We start from the raw sequence: 15,168 nt of genomic DNA, 5'->3' as shown, positions 1-15,168 counted from the left end.
TAATGGTGTGAATACATAAATGCTTCCAAGGAACCTGAACTCGATTTGAGGACTAATTGCCTACATTACAGAGCAGTCAAACGTCATTAAGCCCAAAGTGTCGATGAAAATGTCATCATCAAATGGATTAGCAATATCAAACGCTACTCGCGTATATGACTGTTATTGACTGAAAATGGCGTTGTTGTTTGACTACTCTTGAACATCTCTTTAACGTCAGCACAACGAAGCTTCAGGTAACAAAAGTCCTTAAAAAATGAAAATCATAAAGGACATGAAATATGTGAACTTCGCTGGTCAAGTTTTCGGTCTTGTGCCATTCTACGAAGTCAAACGCGGCGAGCTGAGAGTAAGCCTCCGCGGTCACTACTTTACGTACTTCATCAATATACTGTTATTTATGATATCGCTGGCCATCAGCTGGATTGTGCTTAACAGCGATAGCAGCTTTTCGGTATTTCGCAATTTGGAGGGCTCCGATCAAACCACCGAGGCGCTATTTTGCCTTATAAGCTGCAACGTCATTATCTTCGTTTCGTCGACAAACAGTCGGCGCTATTGTGGCATCATGCAGGAAATCGGTAAGATGGACGCATATCTGGTGGCTAAGGGCTTCACCGCAGTCTACTCGTGTTACTTGCTAATGGGTTTTCTGGTCATCACCGCAGCTGGATTACTGTACACCACCTATTATTACATGGACATGCTGAGCGATCATTTTCATTATCATCAAGCCATTTTGCTCGGCATTTACAGCCTACAGTTGCTGATATCGAATTTGTACGCGATTTGCTTACGCGTTTTACTCGGCAATGTAAGCAAACGTATCGACTTCGTGAATGTCCAGTTGGAAATAAGTACGAAAAGTGATCTGGCTGTGGAAAGCAATTGGCGACAGATGAGCTATCACATTGAGATGCTCTGCAAGTACCGTTACGTCACAGATGAAATCAACAAGAGCGGCGGCATAGCAATGCTTTCTTACATGGCTGTCGCGTTCTACATTTTGACCAAGCAATCCTACATGGCGTTTATGACCGTGGTACAACCCATGGGCTTTGAGAAGAGATATGACATTTTGGGTTTATCTTTTGCCTGGATTTTCGCTGAATTCGTAACAATTGCGGTGATTTGCAGTGCCTGTGATGCCGTGGCTGCCGAGGTGAGTGCGTATTTATAATCACTTTTTGTACCGAACATGAAAATATAACGGTTTGGAAGCACCAGAGCTAGCTGGAAAAGCTGAGCTTTGTTGAACATGATATCTCCACCTATCTGTAAGATCACAAGCCATTCCTTAATTTTAAGATATATGTTTACAGGGTTTGTCCGGAAAGTAATAGGACTGATTTTCTTCCGCCGCGACTTTACTTCGGAGCGTGCGCGCATCGACTGGATTCGGCAGAGGGCGTGACCCCCAATTTTTTAATAACGCCATCACAGGCGACGAGTCATGGATCTTTGAGTGTGATCCCGTGAAAAAGAGACAATATTCCGAGTGGCACACGCGAATGAGCAAATCCAAAGTCAAAGCGATGCTCATTGTCTTTTTTGACATCAAAGGCATCGTCCACCAAGAATTTGTTCTTCCTGGACAAACCGTGAAAGCCAAGTTTTACGTGGAAGTCCTCAAGAGACTCAAACGAAGGGTCAGGGTGCGACAAGACATCGCAGCCGATTGGAAGTTGCACCACGACAACGCCCCGGCTCACATCGCCTTTCTTGTGAACAGCTACTTAACCAAGGTCGGCATCCCAACGCTTCCGCAGCCGCTCTACAGCCCAAGTGTGGCCTCCCGGACTTTTTTTCGACCTTGGAGCCTATTTCGAAAGTTTTTAAAGAATCGTAACGATGGGTTCAATAATTTTTTTTTTTAAATCGACTCAGTCCTATTACTTTCCGAACAAACCCTGCAAATTTGAAACATGCATATCACCATGATACGTTTTAGAAGACAACTCCAGATTCACTTCTAAAAAACATCCCTGCATTTTGGTGATATTATTTTAGACTTTGAAGTTGAGTTCTACTGGTCCTACTATAGCACTTACTTCGCTTAGTAATTATTTGTAAAAAAAAAAGTAAATTTTTGGTTCGTTACGAACTGTGGTGTACCAAGATCTGCCAGCTCCAAGTTCCCAGTATTTTCATTATCTTTTCATTTAATGTGCCGTTAACAAACCTGTCGCAAACGGTATCAGTGACTCAACCGACGATCTACCGACTGTCTGTCATTTCTTTGTCTACTAAAAAATGGAGACTTTTCCAGTTAATACTTGAACTACTATTTTCAGCCAGCAGAAGACACTTTAAGGCGCTGATGATTGGAGAATAATTTATGTTTTTGAAATTGAAATGTACACATGGTTCCAAACAGCCGAGTCTAAGATGCAATAATTCCTCTATTTGTGTAAAAGCATTGCTGTAGCCTTCCGCCATTAATTTCGTTAAATATTTAATGTAGTTCAATTACTGCAGACATTCTTATCAATTTGAAAGATTTTTCGCCAATAAAATTATATCCGCAATTAATTGCTAAATCAATTAGCCTCGCTTATTTATGACCTACATGCCGGCCATCCAATCGAGCAGTTAATGCAATAGTCCGGCTGTGGTCTTTACACTTTTCTCGCGCAATCAACATACCGCTTCTACAAAAATGTGGACTAAACGACGCGTCTCCTGCAACAAACATATCAATAACATAAAAGTTCGTAAGGCGCCAGAGCCCAAATCGCCCTCATTACTTGCGTGTATCAAGTGGAATGTGCTGATATTGAAGTTAGTTGGTCTCGTGCCATTCTATACAACTCCGAACTCTGATGAGATCGCTGCGCCCAAAGGCTTGCCGATACACATCACTCGGGTCATCTTTTGCGCTAAAACGGCGATGCACTTGCTGCATGTCTACGCCTTGTCGTCGCCCTTCTTTATGCAAAAACTCTTTCTGCGAAGCAAAACGGACGGCATTGCGAACAGTCTTAGCGTATGCTTCTGCATCTTCGGCGATGTTGTCATTAGCTGGTCGTGCGCTCGCAACGGCAACCAAATAATTGGGATAATTAACGGATTTCTGAAAATCGATCGACGACTCGGACAACTCGCCCCACCGCCAGCACAGCACCTACTCGCCGAAAATGCGCTCAATATGTGTTTGTTGTTGTTATTTGGCTATCTCTGCGCAATAACAATGCAGGCGATGAAATGGTTCTACGGCACTCTGCCCGCCCACTTATTTCTGGGTATTTCGTTCTACCAGGTGGAAAACTTCACCTCGTGTGTGTTTGTTGTATTCATTGCGTCGCTGCTGCATCAGCTCGCGTTGCGCATTCAACAGACAAACAAATTGATAGCTCAATACGGTGCGAAGGACGCAGCAGCGTCAGCACACGATGTGCAGAATTTCGCACGAAATTCCACAACATTTTACAGTTTGCATAACGAGTTGTTGGACTTGCTGCAAATGATCAACAAATTCGCCGGTCTGGGTCTGGTGGCATTCCTCCTCTATGCCTGCGCCGGTCTGCTGACCTTCACTTACGCCTGCACTTTGTACGATTTGCGCAATGGCGATGCCTGGATCAATCTACTGTGGAACTTGTCCTGGATTCTGAACTTCGCGACCGTTTTGATATTGCTGGCGTTTCGGTGTGATTGCGTCACCAAAGAGGTTGAAAACAGACAATAAATTCTTAGATATAATACATATATGTTTATAGTACACAATAGATCTAAGGTTGCGGTGCATTCAACTTTTTAATGATTAATAGTGCACTTAATTGCGATTTATACAAATTATAGAAAAACTCTTAAAAATCGATTTCGTTTACAGGCTAATAACACCGGGCAAATACTTGCGCGCGTTTACGCCAAGGGCAAGGACTACCAAGATATCGTAAGTCTCTTATTTGCTTAGGCAAAAGCTATACAGTGGTTTTTATTCTCCAAGTATAATTTACTTCCAGGTGGATAAGTTTCTGTCGAAGAGCATTAAGCAGGAAGTGCAGTTCACCGCTTATGGCTTTTTCTCCATTGACAACACAACACTATTCAAGGTGCCGCTCTTTTTCATAACATATTTTTGTAATTCAACGTTTGTACTTAACAGAAATATTTTAGATATTCTCCGCTGTCACCACTTACCTCGTAATATTGATACAATTCAAGCAGTTGGAGGACTCAAAGGCCGAAGAGTAGAAATTTCCACTGGAAAAAAGAGATGAACAAATTAAATTCGCTATTAAATTAAGTGAGCTCTATTCGAGACATTCGTTCAATTGAAATAAAAAAATTTATTAAGCAAGCTAGTTCATTCTGCCTAAAGAGGCGGCACTACTGCTCGATCCATTTAAGATATGTTTACCTTTCACACTATAGCTCCAGAACACATCTAATTACCCACTATTTCTTTATGCGACGTATTCAGAAAACATAAAATTAAAAAATGGCTTTCCTGAGTCAAAAGCTCTCATATATAATAGCAAGTATAGCGAACACGTATGATCAAATATATAACTTTACTAAAATTCAGATCTGAAATTTTGTCCAACCTAGCCAACACCGAATTTGGAATTAAAATATATTAAGTTTCCTCTTTACTGCACAAATGAACAATAAAACACCTTTAACCTGCTCGAAGAGGGAACCAAACGTTCTAGGTCCGAAACAGCACTCTGAATCGCAGACCCTCTCTTTTCCGCCGGGTAGTAGTACTTATAGTATAGGTCTCGATGATGTCCTAATGACCTTAGTAGACTCGGAAGCATATGTATGTATGTATGAGCTTCTGGAATTGATATTCCTGAATTGTAATTAATTTGCTTGGCTATAGGGTATATTTCTAAATACATGTGCGCCTTAGTTTGGGTTTGTCAATTATACTGATTGCTTCAGATACATATCTGAGAACTAAGTTGTATTATGTCAGACATACATACATATGAACAGGTTTGGATTTTTCATTAAATAACTGTAAATGAAGTGATGAATTGTGTTTATTAAGGCATGTATATATTTTATTTTATACTCCCGCAACATGCCACAGCAGAGAGTACAAATGTTTTATGCACCGAAAGGTTGTTTTTATCTTCTACAACGAGTTACATATAGAATTATATATAACTGGTTTTTCAATAGAGACGCTACAAACGTAGACCGATAAGGAAAACAAACGACGCCATATTTTCCCCCACTCTTTTGACATTTATCTTCCGTTTGTTACAAATCAGCAAATGAGCGTCTTGTAGAAAAATTTGAATCCACAGGCACAGTACAAGATGTCCCCGTGCCAGTTAGACAAAGAAATTCCCATAGTGTCGAGAATATTGCTGCCGCTAGCGCATTAATTGAGGAAGACCCAAATCAGTCTTTCACACATCGTTCTTAACCGCTGGGCACCTCTGTGACGTCGTTGTGGCGAATTTTGACCACCGCTTGACCACGAAAATTGTCGTATGTTCGCGAATTGGTCTGAGCAACAACTTAAAAATGATCCGGATTTTCATCGAAAAATCATCTTCAACGATAAGGCTCATTTCTGGCTGAATGGCTTCGTCAACAAGCAAAATATGCGTTATTGGTCGGGCAGCAATCCACACGTACTCCATGAGTCACCATTGAATCCCGACAAAAACAGGGTTTGGTGCGGTTTATGGGCCGGCGGCGTCATTGGGCCGTACTTTTAACTGATGATCAAGACCGGCACGTTAATTTGAATGGGAATTGTTACCGCTCAATGATAACCGAATATTTTTGGCCCAAACTGGTTGATATGAACTTGTACAATATGTGGTTCCAACAGGACGGCACCACAAGCGAATGTCGCCAACGAACTTTGGTGAACGTGTTATCTCACGGAATGGCCCAGTTAGTTAGCCGCCTCGGTCGTGCGATTTGACGCCGTTAAACGAATTTCTGTTGGGTTACGCTTGATCTATGGTCTATGCCAAAAAGCTTGAGACGATTAATTAACGTCAACCGAATATCGAATGTGAAGTTGCAGCAGTATCGGCCGATTTATGCTTGCAATCCATCGAAAATGAATGAATAAATGGTCAGGATGACGAGACAATTTGAATTGCGACTACTGTCTGTTTGTTCCTTTGTCTACTTGAACGATTTCAAATTTTGTGTGTGAGGTTAATCAAACATACCTATTATGCATACACTGCGAAAATGGGCGAAATCCGATGAGAACTACGCCTAGCTTCTAAATTAAAAACTTGTAAATTTCATTTGGTGATTTTCCACCGAAGATATCGCTCAATCAATGTGGTTTGGTATTGAAATTCGGCTTGAATATTTTTCTTATAGGATCCTTGCAAGTTGCAAGAGTACAAAATGTTCGGAAATACACGAACATAGCGCTTCCTTACTTGCCGATTATAGCATTTTTTATTATTTTGAGGTCGTTAATTATGAAATAATTACGATTATCTATGTAATAAAATCAACTAATCAAAATCACTGCAATCGTCAATATCAAATAACCTATTAACAGGTATAACTTTTTACACATAATCGTTGAGTCCTTCCTGGTGCCTCAAGCACTAAAATCTCCAGTAAAATGAGTGAAACAGTTTTTAGTTGCAACATTTATGTCTTGAGGTTATTTTCTAAAGCATTTTTCTATTACAATGTCAAATATATAATCGTTGCACATATCAATCTCCGGGCGATAACTATAATTACTGTAACTCTTTCGCCAAAAGCACGTCTAAATATATAATGATATGCACCTTAACTATATATGGTGAGCCTGCTTTAATATACTCGTGTAAATGTGACATTTTCCGAACGATTAAATTGAGTTTGGATTATAAGGAAAAATCAAATCCAGCCATAAATCACTGCTCATTGAATCAACGCGCCAAAATGGTAACCCTTACATCGGTTATGTGAAAATAGTCAATAAACAAAAGTTACAGATCTTTTCATTATCTGCAATATTGGCATATAACTCTTTTCTATACTCGTGGATTTGTCGAAAATAGAGTTAAACCGTTTTTAATCCTCGAAGATTCAGCTACGCCCGGCTTTCCTTTTACCGTCTTCAGATCGCCCGTAAACTATTATTTCCTTAATATTTGTTAACTTATTTTTCGTTTTCCATGGCTTTCAATCTGCTATGAATTTCGTACTTTTCATCTTTTCGAAGGCTTTTGTACTATAATAAATTCCGAAACGAAATATTCATAAATGTTTAAATATCGGCATGAAATATAATGCACCCTGTTTACCCTATTTACCTGCCAATCATTACTCATCAGATCCAGCAGGTTCAACAACAATACATTACTAAATTCAATGCATTAGTATGCCTGAATGGCAGCCTTTATGCTAGCGGGGCACACAATATCAATGTTATTGACCACACCAAATATTAGTTACTAATCACTAAAGCATAACTATTCATTTGGAAATCTAATCCTAATATATGTATGTGTGCTTAACGCTCCTCTAATTATAATTACATACTTATATGTTTATAGGCGAAATGGCAGTGAAAAGGCTTTCTTATTGGCAACAAGCTCTCCAAATCAAGCAAAAGTTAGTCTACCGTGTACCGTTGCAGTCGAAATGTCAGCAGCAGCAATAAGGGTGAGCGTCTTGCATACACGCCAACAACAACATAAACGCGCCACAGCATACACGCTCATTAAGGATATGAAATGGATATTGTTGGCGCTAAAAGTTTTGGCTGTAGTGCCATTCTTCCAGGTTGTACAGCCGTACAAGATTGCATTGCCGAAAAAGCAGAGCTTCGCGTCACTTTATCCTACGCTCCTGCGTCTTTTCTGCTTTATTGGCACATTGCTGTACTTGTTTATGATCTTCTCGCCCTTCGCCAAAATCAGCATTTTCATCTACAGTGAAATGGATAATGCGACCATAGCGCTGGAACTGCTGCTCGGTCCACTGAGCAGCGTTATTATTTTGTGGAAGAGCGCGCAAAAGTCAAAGAATTTCGTCATAATCATCAATCTGCTGCTCGGCGTGGACAAAGAGCTGCAACGGCATGCACACGCGCCGAGAGCTTTGGAAAATAAATGCGCGCATTTGGAGCGCTACATGTGGTTGCCGCTGTTCCATGTCGTCGCGATATGTCTTCTGCAAGGGCTGCATATGCGTAAATGCACGTCGTCCATCTACTGTGTGAGCATGTACTTCTTCTACATGGTACTTCACGCCATTATTATCAGTTATGTGATATGGGTGGCGACTTTGTTGCATTTGCTGGCAGTGCGCTTTAGGTACTTGAACGACTTCATCAAAATATATACGACGCGGCAGGGCGCGCGCCTAAAGCGCACGGTTGACATGACATCGGCGCCCGAGACCTTCACAGCCGATATGCTGCTCATCTATCGCGAGTATAATAATTTGCTGGCGATTCACAAGAAGCTCAACGATCTCGTGCACATCACGCTGCTGGTTTTCATAGCTTACTTCTCCTACTCCAGCACTTTGTCGATGTATCAAGTCTACCGGACTTTAACGAAACTGGAGGATATGAATGTCAGAGGAATACTTTGGTGCCTCATCTATCTTTGTGTCCATGTGCCAATCGTCGCATTGCTGATGCGTCGCAGTGACGTGGCAACGAAGGAGGTGATTGAGTGAACATTATTAGTTCGTTGAATTCTTACTTAAATACTTAAGTTTCTAGGCAAACGGAATCTCGCGCGTAGTGGCGCGCATCTACGGCAGGGGCACAGCGCAACAGCGTCTGGTAGAATGATCTCAGTTTATATTTAAGAAGCAAATTTCACATTAATTTTTTCTTTTCGCTGCAGATCGATAAGTTTCTTACCTTCAGCATTAAACAGGATGTCCAATTCACTGCCTTTGATTTCTTTCCAATCAACATGTCAACGCTTTTCAACGTAAGTATGTACCGTTTGGTTTCGGTTATTTGAGTAATTGTGTCCGCTTTCAGATATGCTCAGCCATAATTGCTTACGTGGTTATTCTAATACAGTTCAAACAATTAAATGAAACGACAGCTGAGGCCTCAGCTTAAGTAATTATTGATAAAGCTACATAATTTGTGAAATATTATCGATTAAATAAAAGCAAGCTAAGTTCCGATGGAACTGTACAATAATTCTCCCGTAAATTTTCTTTGGTACACTGATTATAGCGACCCTCCAACTTTTCGGTACCATTCTGATAGTACGATTTGTTCTATGCTTCAAAATAGGCCTCAGTTTCGGCGAACACCTCTTCATTCGACGAAAATTTCTTTCCAGCGAGCATCCTTTTGAGATTTAAGAACAGGAAACAGTTAGTGGGGGCCAAATCTGGAGAAAACGGTGTATGTGGAAGCAATTCGAAGCCCAACTCATCGATTTTGGCCATGGTTTCCCCCAACTTGGGACACGGTGAGTGGTCTTGGTGAAAAATCTCCCTCTTTTTTTTTTAAATGCCGGCGTTTTTTGGCGATTTCGTTTTTCAAACGGTTCAGCAACACTATGTAGTAGTCGCTGTTGATGGTCCTTTCTTTTTCAAGGTAAAAATTAATCTATGCGCATCCCAAAACACAGACGCCATACTTCCATGAAGTAATACTTAGCCCAGAGGAATCACCATATTTTATATAAAAACTTCGAGTAAGAGCGACTTCGAGTTACAGAAGGAAATTTCTATGAAATTTGATTTCCATTGCCAATTCAAGGGTTCGAGTTATGGAAATTCAACTGTATTTGTACACAACTACCAAAATATCAATTATTATTATTTGTTTGCCTAAGAGTAAGAAAGCAATTGCTTAAACGATACCTTTTGTTCCCACATTTCTTGTTGTTAAATATACTTTTAGGCGTAAACGCACTATCGCAGTGCCAATCTCTCTTTATGGCGTTTATATCAATATCTTTAAATAAGTAGATACGAGAAACATATAGCTTCGTTTATTTATTCATTTCTAAACAAAAAAGCTTGCCCGAAAGGGGAAAAGACAAGTAAAGTCATTTGAGCAATTAGTATTTAGTCGCTACAGAACAAGCACAACCTCAAGTGAATTCAGTTCAACCTCAAAGTGTGATAAATAACACATCGATTATGGCCCGTACCGGAACAGTAAGGCAACAGCCAACTATAAGCAGCGGAACGCAACGCCGATATCCACAGCAAAGGCTCACCACTGCCTACAGCACATTTGCGGAGATCAAGTGGATTGTATACACACTGACCGCCATCGGCCTATTGCCATTTTACACCATAGACAACGATTATAAAATCAGCCCCACACACCGCAAGCGTCTCATCACGACCTTCTACACGACAGGCTTGCGTGCATTGTGCATCCTGCTGCCCATCGCTAGTATATACCTGATATTTTCACCCATCGGCGGATGCAATTTCCACATTTTCGGCAGTGTGGACAGTGTGAATGTCGCTTTGCACGTATTGCTAACAATTTCCTGCTTCCTCACCATCACGTTGGGTTGCGCGTGGAAATCGCACGACTTTCAGCAGATTGTCAACAAGTTACTGCTGATCGATCAGCAACTCCAAGCCCGCACGAGCCTCGCGCCACCTATATATAACGATTGCGCCTTTTATAGACGATATTTGGTGCAACTGTGCATCTTGATAGTGCTGGCAATTCAGGTTATCTTATTCAGTAAAAATATTTCCACATCGAGTCTTTTCTCGATTTCGTTCTATGTGATAGAGAACACCATCAGTAATTTATTTGTAATTTTCATAGCGCTTCTTTGCCATCTACTGGCAATGCGGTTTCGGTATCTCAACGCATACGCAAAGTCATTCGCTAATGAAGAGAAGCAGCAGCTCTCGCGTTGTAGCAGGTCTTTAGATCCATCAATTTTCTATGTGATTCTACCAGAAGAACGGCATTATTCAGCACCAGCAGAAAATCCCTTTATCAACGCCAGCTCCTTTATATATCGCATGCATTACGATCTGCTCAGAATGTACAAACTGCTCAACGACTATGTTGGCCCTGCTCTGTTGATGTACTTCGTATATATAATCTATGTGATATCGGCGATTATATATTTTATGGCTAAAAGGAAGAGTTTAGACAGGTTCATTTTGTGGCACACTAGCTCACTGTATTTGCACATTAGTATCATAGCGCTAGTCTCATGCTGCTGCAGCACGCTGACCAAGGAAGTAAGTTATGTTTCAAAATAGTTCTTCTTTTGTGAGTCAAGAGCAAAAATATTGATTCTTATGCACAATTTTTAGGCCCATCAAATGTCGGCAATCATTTCTAGTATTTATGGACGTAATGAAAAGTGCCGGAAAGTTGTAAGTACTGAATTTTAGCAGCCTTATTTAATTGAATTTTTTTCATTGTTAAATTTTATGTTAATATTTTTTTATTTTATTTTTTATTTTTAGTTTTTTTATTTTAGTTCTTAATTTATTTTTTGTAGTTTATTTTGTTTTATTTATTTTTTCTTATTTTATGTAATTTTTTAATTAATTAAATTTGTTTATTGGACCTTATTTAATTTTATTCAGTTTTTTTATTTTTTTGTATTATTTTTTTTTTCGTTATTTTATGTATTTTAATTTTTTCTGGACTTACTGGATTTACATTTCATTATTATTTACTTTTTTAAATATTTTTTTATTTTTAATTTTTTTTTTTATTTTATTTCTCAATTAATTTTTTTTATAGTTTAATTTGTTTTATTTCTTTTTTCTTATTTTATGTAATTTATTAATTAATTTTTTATTGTACTTTATTTAATTTTGTTTTTATTTTTATTATTATTTTTTTGTATTTTTTTGTATTATTTTATTTAGTTTTATATTTTTTAATTTACCTAATTTTTATTTTATTATTATTTAATTTTTTTAAATTATTTTATTTCGCTTTTCATTCTATTTTATTTCTTTATTTTTTCTTATTTGATTTTTAATTTTTTTTATTTTTTTTTTTTTTTTTTTTTTTTAATTAATTTATTTATTTTTATTGGACCTTACTTAATTTTTATTTAGTTTTAGAACATTTTATTACTATTTAAGTTTTATATTATTTTATTTCATTTTAATTTAATTTTATTTTTGTTTTATGATATATTCTTTAATCATTAATTTTTTTGTATTGGACTTTATTTAATTTTATTGGGTTTTATTTTATGGAATTTTAAATTTTTTATTAATTTATTGGTCTTTCTTTTGGTTTTATTTTGTTATTATTTAGTTTTATTATTTGGCTTTTGTTTATATTATTATATTTTTTATTTCATTTTTTTTATGTTGTATATTTTTCAAATAATTTGTGGTATCTTGTAATATTTAATGATGAACTCTGTTTTGCAGACGGATAAGTTTTTAACCACAAATCTTAAGTTGGATATACAATTTACCGCCTGCAAACTATTTTCAATTGACAACTCCACACTTTTTAGGGTGAGATCAGACAATGCAGATTATAACAATATAAATATTTTATCTTTCTACAATAGTTGTCTTGCTCAGTTGTAACGTATCTCACTATTTTGAGACAGTTCAAGCATTTAGAAGACAAGTCGCGGCAATAAACAAATATTGATGGCATGCAAGACGATTAATACCAATAGAGTGTAATCAATTTTTGAATTGTAAAATAAAAAAACTTCTTTCAATACAAAATTATACTATTATTCAAAATACCGCCTAACAGTTATTTCCTATTGGCAATATGTCTATGTTCCCTTTATCCGAAAATATCTATGAAAAGTTTTCCACTTCTTCCTAATTATCTCACACCTATTAACTGATAATCTGTGTTTATGCTTTTGTAGAAGTTTATTGCACTCCGTTTAAGCTGTAATTTGGAAGTGATTTCACCATTGACCCCATCGATAAGCAAGTCGCAAGTCTTATCGCTCTGTAAGCATGAAAAAATTAAAATATTGCCATTAAAAATCAATAAAATATAAATTTTTTGTTCACAATTGATAACACAGACATTTATATTCTGCTCAGAGGAGTCAATAACGATTTATTTGTTGTAAATATTACATTTAATTAAGGAACTGTCGTACTATAAGCGCTTAAGGCAACCAATTTGACAACGCGTACGCCGAGAAATACACTTACATATATGTATATGTCATTACTTACAGGCAAGTAAATTTGTGTGTTGTTGACCAAGGCACCGTGTAAAGCTATGTGTAATATGCGCATAATATTCATCACTACTTGGTTTTCTTGAGTATCTAAATTTAGCACTTGAGAATGCCAGTGAAGCACATATTACATATTATGCATCCCTGCAGGAAATCGCATCATATCGTATCTGAGGGTTTCTTTTTTTATCAGGTGAGGTAAAACACAATATAACTCTTACGATAATAAGCACTTAAGAAGGTTGCAAACTTGCAAAGAACCCCGAGAGCTTTCAATGGGCGGTGCCCTAAGGTCCACTCCAACAATGGCACTCAACTCCATCTTGCACATAGTGCCAGTAGACATCGTCGGAAGGTCTATGCCTGCGAAATAACAAGTATCTGAACAATCGGATATCCGCACACACTTTGACTTCATACCGGAGCACTTGAGTTATGGAGTCGCCAAACCGAACTCTAGCGACTCCTTCTTTACGCATATACCGACAAGGGAGGATGTAAAAAGAAGCCATTGGAGGAGAGGGGCAGGGAACTTGATTTCGGATGGGTGAAAGCTTAGAGGAAGTTTGGTGGAGGGATTTACTGTCAAGAGCTCTCTATAAACTCCAGCTTCAGACTTCCGGCATACTTCAGTGACTACCAAGGCGAATATGTACCCATGAAAGTAGCAGTAGATCTCCAGCTGCGGAGTGCATCCTCCTTTAAAGAAGTGACCATTCACTCAGATAGCAGAGCGGCGATACTAGCCCTGGAATTCATGGTTGGTCAAAGAGTGCTTAACCTCGCTATCAATAGCATTGATTGGCTTTGTGATAAGACTGGTATGGGTGCCAGACCATAGCGGAATCGCTATTGCAAATAACCGCAGTCTGTAGGGAGCAGGTCGGCGCTCCCTCATCTTCTTGTGTGCTGTGCTTCACGGAAGCTTTGCGCAAGATCGATCGCAATAGATCTAGCTTTCGTTGTTTTCCGTTGAGTTTTTCCTACAGGGCACCCCTATAAGCACTGCGGTTAGACAATTTTCCTTAATTAAATTATGGCAGTCACGACGAACTCAATTATAATTAAACCATAATTTTCACTGTCTTAATGTTTCTATATGCTTTTGTACTCACTTGATTACAAGCATTCATTTATATATTTATGATTATAGTGGAATTCATAAAAGGCGCATTCCTTCCTATTTGGGATTTATGTGAGAATATGCAGCAATGGAATGCCTGACATATTGGATCACAACCTTATCAGTTTGAAGAAAAAACGTCACTCGTGTTTTTAAGCGTAGTATCTCTCTCTCTCTCTCTCTCTCTCTTGTAGTAGCTCAGTGAGATACTGCAAAATTTATGCAGAGAATTTGAGCGCACAACTGTGAATTCAAGCGCTATAGTGCGTTAAAAAACGAACGATTTCTGAAGAGCCGAAACAAAAATGTTGAAAATTTGTTTGGTTCTGAAATTTTCTTTGAAATAAGTTTTTAAAATAGTTTTGAAATACTACCTCTTTAATATTCTAAGTTATCATCGTCAAATCTATCAGATTTTACCCAAAAAGAGATCATTTATTTAAGTTGTGAGTCTAGCAGCTCCCGCTCTGAGAGCTTTTACGAGAAAAGTTCAAAAACATAGCTATTACGCTGTTCACTTGATCAGTTTTCAAGTGCGTTCTAAGGAGGTTAAGTGTTACCGCCGTTTTCTCCCTATTCACACCAAGCACTGCTCTAATTCTTTTGAAGTTAACTGTCATGGACGTGCTTAAGCAGCAAATTGTGCGTGACCTTATGCCATCAATTAATAAAATCGTTGGTGGTGCTGACACAGCAATAACGCCTTTATGAAGTGCCGCCGCCACTGATTAAGGTCGGTCCCTTTTGCGCGCTCTTGTAGTCTCAGCTAAAATATGTCGTTGAATTCCCACACCCTCACTGCTCTCGCTCTCTGGCAATCACTTTAACACTCCCGCTGCTGAACGCCAACGCAAAGCTCATCAGCGCTGGGCAGACTACGAAATGCGCAACGTAACACCGCGTTGCGTTGATCTTCATTATGATGTTTTGGAATGATTCCGCGTTAGACGA

At 38.4% G+C, this 15,168-nt stretch overlaps 2 protein-coding genes across 2 annotated transcripts; both read left to right on the top strand.

Annotated features, from left to right (window-relative positions):
• Positions 1–256: 256 nt before the first annotated feature.
• LOC120767602 lies at positions 257–4,197 on the top strand. Its single transcript, XM_040093752.1, has 6 exons — positions 257–1,162; positions 1,323–1,336; positions 2,605–3,670; positions 3,833–3,895; positions 3,966–4,055; positions 4,120–4,197. The coding sequence occupies exons 1-6, from the start codon at positions 257–259 to the stop codon at positions 4,195–4,197; spliced, it is 2,217 nt and encodes a 738-aa protein (XP_039949686.1).
• Positions 4,198–7,578: 3,381 nt separating this feature from the next.
• On the top strand, positions 7,579–9,022 carry LOC120767601 (gustatory and pheromone receptor 32a-like). The gene is made up of 4 exons (XM_040093751.1): positions 7,579–8,610; positions 8,669–8,731; positions 8,796–8,885; positions 8,939–9,022. Exons 1-4 carry the CDS (start codon positions 7,579–7,581, stop codon positions 9,020–9,022), a joined length of 1,269 nt encoding a protein of 422 aa, XP_039949685.1.
• The last annotated feature ends 6,146 nt before the right edge of the window (positions 9,023–15,168 follow it).

The sequence above is a fragment of the Bactrocera tryoni genome, chromosome 2, assembly GCF_016617805.1.
Source record: "Bactrocera tryoni isolate S06 chromosome 2, CSIRO_BtryS06_freeze2, whole genome shotgun sequence".
Lineage (NCBI taxonomy): Eukaryota > Metazoa > Arthropoda > Insecta > Diptera > Tephritidae > Bactrocera > Bactrocera tryoni.
The sequence above is the reverse complement of the archived record's forward strand: the minus strand, read 5'-3'. Positions and strand labels throughout refer to the sequence as shown.